Genomic DNA, 9,881 nt, shown 5'->3' with positions numbered 1-9,881 from the left:
CTCGCTCGTGATAATCCGTCCGGGTAAACGTCAGTTGCACTATCGCTTCAAACTGAATGTGGTAAAAAGTTAATAACACTTAAAAACAGCAACATAAATCTGCTATTAATATCCGCGTACTCCAATAAGCAGCTCAGGAAAAGCTTTAAAGGTGCACTTTTCAGCTTGGTTGATAGTAAATTGTGGGTTATTTTCAGATTTCCAGTTCAGATGAACACTGATCATCGTCCACTCGTCGCACACTAACAAGAGCAAAACCTCCAAACGCTCTGCTTTTCGTTCAGAATGACTGCTGTGAAATATTAATGTGATTGTCCTTCACAACAACAACACGAAACACTTTATTTCACTCTCTAACCCCAAACTAATCACTGCTTTTGTTGTTTTGAGAACGTTTCCGGTCACACATTATTGCAAAAATCTAAAGAAAACAATATGAAAATATGATTAAAACCTTGATCTTGGACTAGTATAGCCTTCTGCAGCTTTAATAACATTTGACGGCGTCATCTCTCAATTTTATCTCCTTAATAGCAAGCAATCTCGAGCTTACTGCTGTGGTTTAGTATCATGTGGACACAATAAATTAAATACTGCACTTTAGAAAAATAGATATTTAAATGCATGTGTTATTCTTCTGATTTCTTTTTAAAGTAAGATATGACCTTTCTTGAGTGTGTGTGTGTGTGTGTGTTTATCTGGATATGTTCATTATAATATAAACTGCAAATGAAAAATGTCCTTTTTGTACTATTTTTGTGCATTTTAATGACCTATAGTTTGGGTTAAACATGCAACAGCACCAATTTACAGTCCTCCAGGATTTCATATTTGTAGCCTAAAATAATATTTGTAACAGCTTTTCTCAAAACGTAAGGCATTATTTGCTTTAATTCTTGCATTTGTCTGTGAAAATACACAAAAATTTGTCCAATTTATGATCTCAAGGACTTCTGGAAGGACTGAATATGGTGAAATGCAGCATTACTATGATAACTAATAATTATATGAGCTGATTTAACGTGAATGATAATTGAAGGCCTAAAAAACTGGATATATGGAAGATCATCACTAGCAAAAATCTTTTGGAAATGTAATATGCCAAACGGCACTGCAATATGTAAGTACCAATGTATTTATTTGTTTAAATATGCATTCTCCATGAAATATGGGAAACGTTTGGTGTAAGATGAAAATTTAATTATATACTTTCTACAAGTTTGACATTTCCAACCATGGTTTTCATATGAAGTGTCATACTTATATTTTAGTTTAGTTAATGAAGTTGCTCAATTTAATTCAAAACGTATTACAGAACTTAAATGGATGTGTGTAAAATAAACCTGTTAAATGATTGTTCATTAGTCACAATCTATTAATATAGACAGATATTTAAAACATTTAAGTGAGAGTGTCAATGCATTACAATTATATTCACCTCACCATCTTTTGGCTCAGAATGTATTTTGAATTTTGCTAAAAAAATCCCACTGTCTAATGATGAAAATGCAAATGCTTTCCTACACTTAGCAGAAACGCAATGAGGCAAATCATGTTTCAATTCTGCTACCATTTTGCTTCATTTACACACATCTATTCAATTTCAGTATTACACTTTGAATTAATTTAGTAACATGTGTGTAATATACAGTGCTCAGCATATTTAAGTACACCCCTAACTATCTTTTAAATAAATATATTTAATAGAAGCTTTACATATTATTTGTGCATATACATTAGATTAGTCAGCACTGAAGTTAAATCTGGAGCTCATCTAACAAAATAACTTATGATAACGGTCCAAAACTAGTACAGCCAAATGTATATGTTATAGAAAAATACTAAATACAAAAAAATTAAAAAAAAAAAAAGAGGGAGAAAAAAAAAAAATTTTTTCATTTTGTAATATTTTTGCTTGAATTTAATTGTGTTTCTCGTTCAATTTCTAAAGATGTTTGGTGACAAATATTATTCTAATAAATGTATCTGTTTAATAATCTGTTTTGTTAAATGCACCAAAACACATTGCCTATATTCACCGAGAATTGGAGAAAATATTCCATTTAAACATGTGCTGAACTCAATTATGCCAAGCACTGTATTGAAACTGTATTAGAAATTACAATTGTACATTTTTATTTTGCACCAAACCTTGTACATGTCATAGAAAATACAAATTCAACTTTAATGTGCTTTTGGGATGTTTTCATGCACTCTAGGCTCATTTTGAGGCTTAATTATGACTCAACTTTCTCTGTGTTTCAGCTAATCACATTATTTCTGCTAATAACTCTTATTTTGACACATATTTTGGGGAAAATGCGTTGAAACTCAATCCACTCTGGGCAAATAGACTCCCCTTTGGTGATGTTAGTGGCTGTTTTTGCCCCATTGACTTCCATTATATCACATTTACTGATTGCAAAGCCATTCCAGCACATAATCCTGCATTCTTGATTGTTGTTGGTTTTCTCTGTTGGGAAGAGGGACAGTGTGTCATTTTTAATGCTGATCATCAGTTGCAGTGCAAAACAAGCTTAGTTTCAGGCTCATACACGGAGTTATATGGAGTAAATTCCTGCTCCCCGTCAAGGACACCTGTTGGGACTATACAGGCTAACGACACCACACACACAGATACACAGCACGACACTTCCTGGCCCCAATCCAACGCCTTCGTATGCTTTCACCACTATGGGGGTAGGCGGTCTGTGACCAGCACCTCCATGGCTGCAGGACCTGATGGCTGCCCGCCCTTACCGGACTATATCCACACCCCTGTTCCCATCCCCTGTGGCAATGTTATGACTTGTCGGTGTTTTTTGTGCTAGATTGCTGGGGCTTTTTCTTCTCCCTGATCTCACATTGCTCTAACTTAAGGGACTTTTTTTTGCCTCTCTCTCCTGATTGTATTTTATTTCCTGTTCCACCTCCTGACCTGTCTCCCTGGAGTTGTGATGTCTGTGCACGGTCGGGGGTTCCATTTACCTGCATTTCGTTGCCTTGTACTTGTACATGTGTGATGACAATAAATTGAATCTAATCTAATCTAAAGTGTGTGTGTATGTGTGAGAGAGCTTTGCACACTTAGCTTGATACGTCTGAGAAAATCTAAATAAGCTCCTCAGCTCTCAACCACAGTAAGCATATTTGTGCACACACACTATAATCTGCTGTTTTACTCCACTGAACAACATATAAAAGGCCAGAAACTCTTTAGCACAGGCTGATCTAAAGGGTTAATGCTGTCAACTGATGATCAGTAGTAAAAATGACACACTGTCCCTTCTTCCCAACAGGGAAAACCAGCAGCAATCAAGAATGCATGATTATTTGCAGTCATGGCTTTGCAATAATAAATGTGATTATAATGGAAGTCAATGGGACAAAAACAGCCACTAACATCACCAAAGGGGAGTCAATTTACTCAGAGTGTATTGAGTTTTTGAACATTTTCCCAAAATATGTCAGCAAAAATCTTCCTATTTGCTGAAACACAGAGAAAGCTGTGGCCAAATTAAGCCTCAAAAGTCACCCCAGATGGATGAAACCGAACCAACAGCACACAAGGGTTAACTCTGCATTCACCATGACATACGCAAACTAAAAATGTACATTTGAAATTAATTTAGAGCAGTTTTAATGTACCAAATATACCTCCAACATAACCAAAGGAGAGTCAATTTCAACAATATACAAGGGTTAAGTAAGAGAAAGCACTGCCGTTTCACATATAGCATTAACAAAATGAATCTTGCTACTGATATCACACATTCTGCTCTTAATTTCCCTCAAAACACAAGGAATAATGCAGGTCCACAGTGTTTTAAGACTTAATTAGTAACGAAATGCTGTAAATTCTTTGGTAAACGTTCATAGCTGGTGGTGTTTGGGTAGGTGAGCTCGCAAACCATTAGAAAACCAAACTATAGTTGATGAGGAGTCTGTGACGCGCTCTTTGGTGTTTTCATCTTAAATGCTGATGGAAAGGTGAGCGGAATAAATAGAAAAATATCCCTAACGAAGCGAGATTATGATGGGAAGAATACATTTGACAGATTTCATATACAATTTTTAACACATACTGTAAAATATTTATAGAAATAAACCTCCCGTCTGAGCTGCGTTTGATCAGTGAAACCCATTGCTAGGGTTTACTTGTAAAATCTCAAAAAACAGCTTTGCATGCGGTGAAACACTGGACGTGATGCTTCAAACTCCCATCATGCAACAGGGTGAATCTCAGGAAAACAAATGAAGAATTATATATTACATTTGCTTGCATATCGACCTTGTGTTCGTGAAAACAAAGCTCTTTTACTATCAAATGTTGGCTATATTTTCAAGAAAACAGAGCATATTTCACACAACATTTGTGTTTTTTTATTAACAATACACACTTTCATTAAACTGAGCACACTTCCCAGTCAATTTTGGCAAAGTTGGTTTGTATTTGACACTTTTCATTCAGATGAAGCCATCATTTTAATGAAACTCTGCATTATTTAACACTTTTTGGGCATTTCGATTGAGGGTTACACTAGGTACAGCTGCCTTGAGCCGTGCCAAAGTGTGCACTCACACTGCATTATCACCTATCGAGCCTCAGCACGTTCCGCCATCAATGATGCGACTGTTCAGTTTAAGAGGAAGAGAAGCGCTCTCGCTCAGCACAGTGGACATTGCTTCAGTTGTATTATTTTATTCGTTTGATATGCAGTGACACGCAGTCAAATCTATTGCAGAACAGCTCCACTACTTTTAGTGCTCATTAATGGCCCGTTTCCACTGTGTGGTACGGGTCGGTACAGGTTTATTTATATTTTTTTTATTTATTTATACAGGGACAATGTACAACATGACATGTTGTGCCAGAGTTAGCCATAAAGCTAACTTACATCTGCAGTCCCTGGGCAGGAAGTGGTAACAAACCTTTATCGGTCACCTTTATCAGGTTTCCGTTTCCACTGCCTAAAGCTACCAATGGTACCCTTTTGTTTGGCGTGGTGTACGATAGAAAGGTTCAATCGACATGATTCTCGCTCAAAGTAAAGCTGTGCAGGTTGTTTACATATCACATGAGAAGCACGTCTCACAAAACAGATGCTTTATCCACAAATACTTGTGTATTTATTACTGACTTTTCACTGCAGATCAATGATACAATGCGAAATAGCCTACTGTAACGTCTGCGATTATATAAAATAATAAATAAATGAACATATTGAACACACACAGACCCTTACAGTCTCTGATATGTTACCAATTACTGAAAAACTACACACAACATACATTAGTCCTTATTTAGGCTCAAAAACAACACGAAATATAGCCCACAGTCAGAGCAACCTCTCATCTGTGTCTTAATCTTCAGCAGCACATGTAGCTCTGTTAGAGAGTAACTCAGTCATTCCCAAGTCATAATAGTCCAAAAGGTGATGCTAATAGTTAAACATGGCAGTTTGTTCATGGTTTAGGTTGCTGAAAGAATCAATTGCACCTTTGTTTTTTTCCGGCTTCTCCTTGTGTTTTCATGCTTCACTCTCGCGTTTGTTCCTTACTGACAGGATCAGATGTCAGAAGCACTTCAATATCCCGCACACGTTATTATCAACAGCTCATGAAGTTTGTCATTTCAAATATAGACGCACGGCGAGAGCAAGCGAGATAAACAGTCAGAGATTGTAACATATCAGAGACTGAGCAAAACCGCTCATGCTTTAGCCGGCCTTGTTAAAAACTACGGGGTGCAGGGTTGAATCTGCTCCTCTTCTTGCCTTTGTGGCTGTCATCAAGACAAGGAGGTTTGTTTGGGCTTGGGTCGGACCATGGCTCGTTCGTATACGTATATATTATTGCGGTGTAATGTCTCGGCGGTGTTTTTAAAAAATGCCGGTTCGTTTGTTTTCATCCTGGCTTGTTGCACGAGCGAGTGACGCATCTCTGTAAGCAATAGCGTTCAGCTGCACGTCTAGTTCCGCCTTTTGATACCCTTTTGCCATGCTAGGTACACTTTGCAAAGGGTTACCAAAACGTGGTATGGTACGGTTCGTTTCAGGTATCTTTTGACAGTGGGAAACGGTCATAAAAGCGCACCGAACCGTATCACTCAGTGGAAACGGGCCAAACTGATCACAAAGGCGTTGGTGCTGCAGGTATATGAGGTTTGCTGAAGGGTGCAATGAGGGGTTTGTATCTTTAATAAACTATGACAGTTCACATTCATTAACAGTACAGATTGATTAATAAATCCATCACGCCTTCAGTTTAGGGCTAAGGCACTCTTTGCATATTGCGCCAAAGCCCGACCAAACTTCACTCTAGCCACCTCTTACAACTGAACCATGCCTGGGCCTGATTTTGAGCACTCACACGTGTCAAACAAACCGGGAAACGTGTCCGAGCATGGTTCGGATAGCATAGTGTGAGTGCACCCTGAGTTTTCATGAAAAGTGAGCTCTTTAACATCAAATTTGTACATTATTGACTTGATACTTTTACATTTTTATTTATTTTATTGTAAACTCAGCACATGTACCATTCATCACTGCACATTTTGACATTATTTTAATGAAAAATGTTCACATTTCTAACCAAAACTTGTGCATTCTGACAATGCAAACTTTCATTAACACACAGCACATTTCTCAGTGACTTTGCCATTTTTTCTACATTAAAGAGCAGATTTGCCACCTAATTTTTGTAATTTGACATGTTTCTCAAAACAAAGCCACTTGAACGACACTGTGGCTTTATTTAAATGAAAACTGTGCATATTTATCTTTTTTGGGGTGATTTTGACATTGTTTTTATGAAAATTAAGCTCGTTTTTACATAAAATTGTTGAATATTATCATGAAAATAACTTTTATGACAAACATTTAGACTTTTTTTGTATGTTTTGCATTTTGACGTTATTTTAATGCTAACTGAGCACATTTATTATCCGCGCACATTATATTTATGAATATTTACGAGATTTCTTACCAAAAATGAATCATTTTGGTATCATTATTATAAAAAAAACACATCTTTATGCCTTTATTTAGGAATTATTGACTTTGGCATTATTATAATTGTATTAGGGATCTTAACGGTGCATTATTGTCATGAAAGTAGCACATTTTTGTCAAATGCTTGCATTAAGTTTTTACACGTTGAACATTATTTTAATGCAAACGGAGCACATCACTGCACATTTTCATTCAAATTTACACTATTTCTTGTTATAATTTTGCATTTTGGTATAAAAAAGCACATTTTTTTGCCTTTATAGGGGGAAATTTTGGCAATGTAATTAATTTTTTTGGAGATTATCTCTATTTTTGATATCAAACTGGTTCATTATTATCAGGAAGCAGCACATTTTTGCCAAATGTTTGGATTCTTTTCTCACATTTTGACATTATTTTAAAGCAAATTGAGCACATTTAACATCACTGCACATTTTCATTAAAATGTACCCACATTTCTTATCAATACGTCGCATTTTGGTATGAAAAGGCACACATTTTGCCTCTTTTGGGGGAATTTTGGCATTATTATTTATTTTTGGGGGGATTATCTTTTTAACATCAAACTGGTGCATTATTGTCATGAAAGCAGCACGTTTTCGCCAAATATTTGGATTCTTTTTCTCATATTTTGACATTATTAGCATTTAGGTATCATTTTCATTAAAAAAAAGCACATCTTCAAGTCATTTGGGGGGGATTTTGGCATTATATTAATTAAAAACACCACTAAATTTAAATATATATATATATAAAAAAATTTATTCAATCATTTATTTTTTGGAGCATTTGACATGTTCACAATCATTGTGTGTGCATAATTGCCTTTATTTTCTTGAAAAGTCGCTCATTTGCCAATAAGTTTGGCATTTTAGCTTAATTTCCATTAAACCAAGCACATTTATCCCTAAACGTGCATTTTGACACTATTATCATGATAAAACTAAGTAGATTTACCACTTAATTGACCATTTAGTTTAAAAAATAAATAAATAAACATACACTTTCCACTAAACCTTTTCTTCATTTAATCATCCGTCTTTTCATGAGATTCACCCAAAGCCTTGCAAACTGAAGTCAAACCCGCACACACACACACACACACACACACACACGTCTTCAAACACTGTCCGCTCGCTAAAACCTTCATGCGTAAACTAGTAAAATCCACAAGACCGGGTATAAAGAAGCAGTCTGCATGTATATTAAATATCAGAGCTGCAGCATGTCTATGTACAGCGGAGTAAAAGTGCTGGGACTGACATCCGTGTGAATAATACTGTAAAAAATGGAGCGCGGCGCAGCGTCCTTCATACTTGCCCGTATTTTTTCGAGCCTCACTCTGGTGCGTTCGGGCTCCAGGAGGGACTCACGGGCCCAGAGAGGATCATGGGACGGAGGAAACGCTGCTCTTAGATCAGTCTGGAGTTTTTCAGAAACTGAATGAGGACTTTGTAGATGAAGGTGTATTGTGAGAGTGTCTGTACCATCATCATGCGCTGCTGCCGGAGCAGGTTCAGAACCGTCGGGACGTCCAGCATCTGTTTGGAGACATCGACAAGCAATAATGAATTCTATGTTAATCATGAGTCTGAATTATGCGTTTTAAAGTATTACATAAGACAAAGCAAGTCAAAATTATTTTTTAGGCTGATTTAATCGGTTTACATAAAATGATTGGAGAGTTAAAACCTTTCAGAATTGTGAAAAACAATCAATAATAATATAATAAATCAAATAAACTGAACAATAATAAAACTTACAGCTGAAGTCGTAGTGTTTGACTTGATATTTTTCAAGATACTAGTATTTAGCTTAAAGTGACGTTTAAACGTTTAACTAGGTTCATTAGACAAGATTGTTCTGAAGACAAACAAAAACAAATATGCATAAGGAGGCTAATAATATTGATCTTAAATGAGCGCCATAAACAGGGTTCATACACATTTTAATGCAAACTCAGCACATCACTGCACATTTTCATTAAAATTTACACTATTTCTTGTCATAATTTTGCATTTTGGTATAAAAAAAAAGGCACACATTTTTGCCTTTTTAGGGGGAATTTTGGCATTATTATTTATTTTTGGGGTATATTTGGTAATAATATGTTAGTTTGATATCAAACTGGTGCATTATTATCAGGAAAGCATCACATTTTTGCTAAATGTTTGGATTCTTTTCCCACATTTTGACATTATTTTAAAGCAAATTGAGCACATTTAACATCACTGCACATTTTCATTAAAATGTACCACATTTCTTATAAATACGTCGCATTTTGGTACGAAAAAGCACACACTTTTGCCTCTTTTGGGGGAATTTTCTTTTTAACATCAAACTGGGTCATTGTCATGAAAGCAGCACGTTTTTGCCAAATATTTGGATTCTTTTTCTCACATTTTGACATTATTAGCATTTAGGTATCATTTTCATTAAAAAAAGCACATCTTCAAGTCATTTTGGGGGATTTTGGCATTATATTAATTAAAAACACCACTAAATTTATATATATATATATATATATATATATATATATATATATATATATATATATATATATATATATATATATATATATATATATATATACAGATGTTACTACTTCAATGTGTTTCCTTATGGCGCCATTCATACCGCGGCGACAGCGGTACTTGGTGCGCCAGCAGCTTTTGACCGCTGGGTGGCAGTTTAACCACAGATATTCAGCTTTGCCTTTCCACAACACTAAACAGACTTTTCTGTGCGTACCTTATGTGATCAGATGTGTTCAATTAAAATATAATTTTGATTTAGTTTTCTTAGTAATAAACATGATCTTATGCTCGCTCAGCGCGCTTCAAGTTTTGCCGTTGTGTGCTGTGTGCT

General features: G+C 35.7%; 1 protein-coding gene across 1 annotated transcript in view; it reads right to left on the bottom strand.

Annotated features, from left to right (window-relative positions):
- Positions 1-7,807: 7,807 nt before the first annotated feature.
- Positions 7,808-9,881, bottom strand: part of LOC130244128 (tyrosine-protein phosphatase non-receptor type 21-like) — a 67,522-nt gene continuing 65,448 nt past the window's right edge. The window contains 1 exon segment of the mRNA XM_056476412.1: positions 7,808-8,554. Coding sequence (XP_056332387.1) covers positions 8,426-8,554 — 129 coding nt within the window. The 3' untranslated portion in view covers positions 7,808-8,425.

The sequence above is a fragment of the Danio aesculapii genome, chromosome 17 (assembly GCF_903798145.1).
Source record: "Danio aesculapii chromosome 17, fDanAes4.1, whole genome shotgun sequence".
Taxonomy (NCBI): Eukaryota; Metazoa; Chordata; class Actinopteri; order Cypriniformes; family Danionidae; genus Danio; species Danio aesculapii.
The sequence above is the reverse complement of the archived record's forward strand: the minus strand, read 5'-3'. Positions and strand labels throughout refer to the sequence as shown.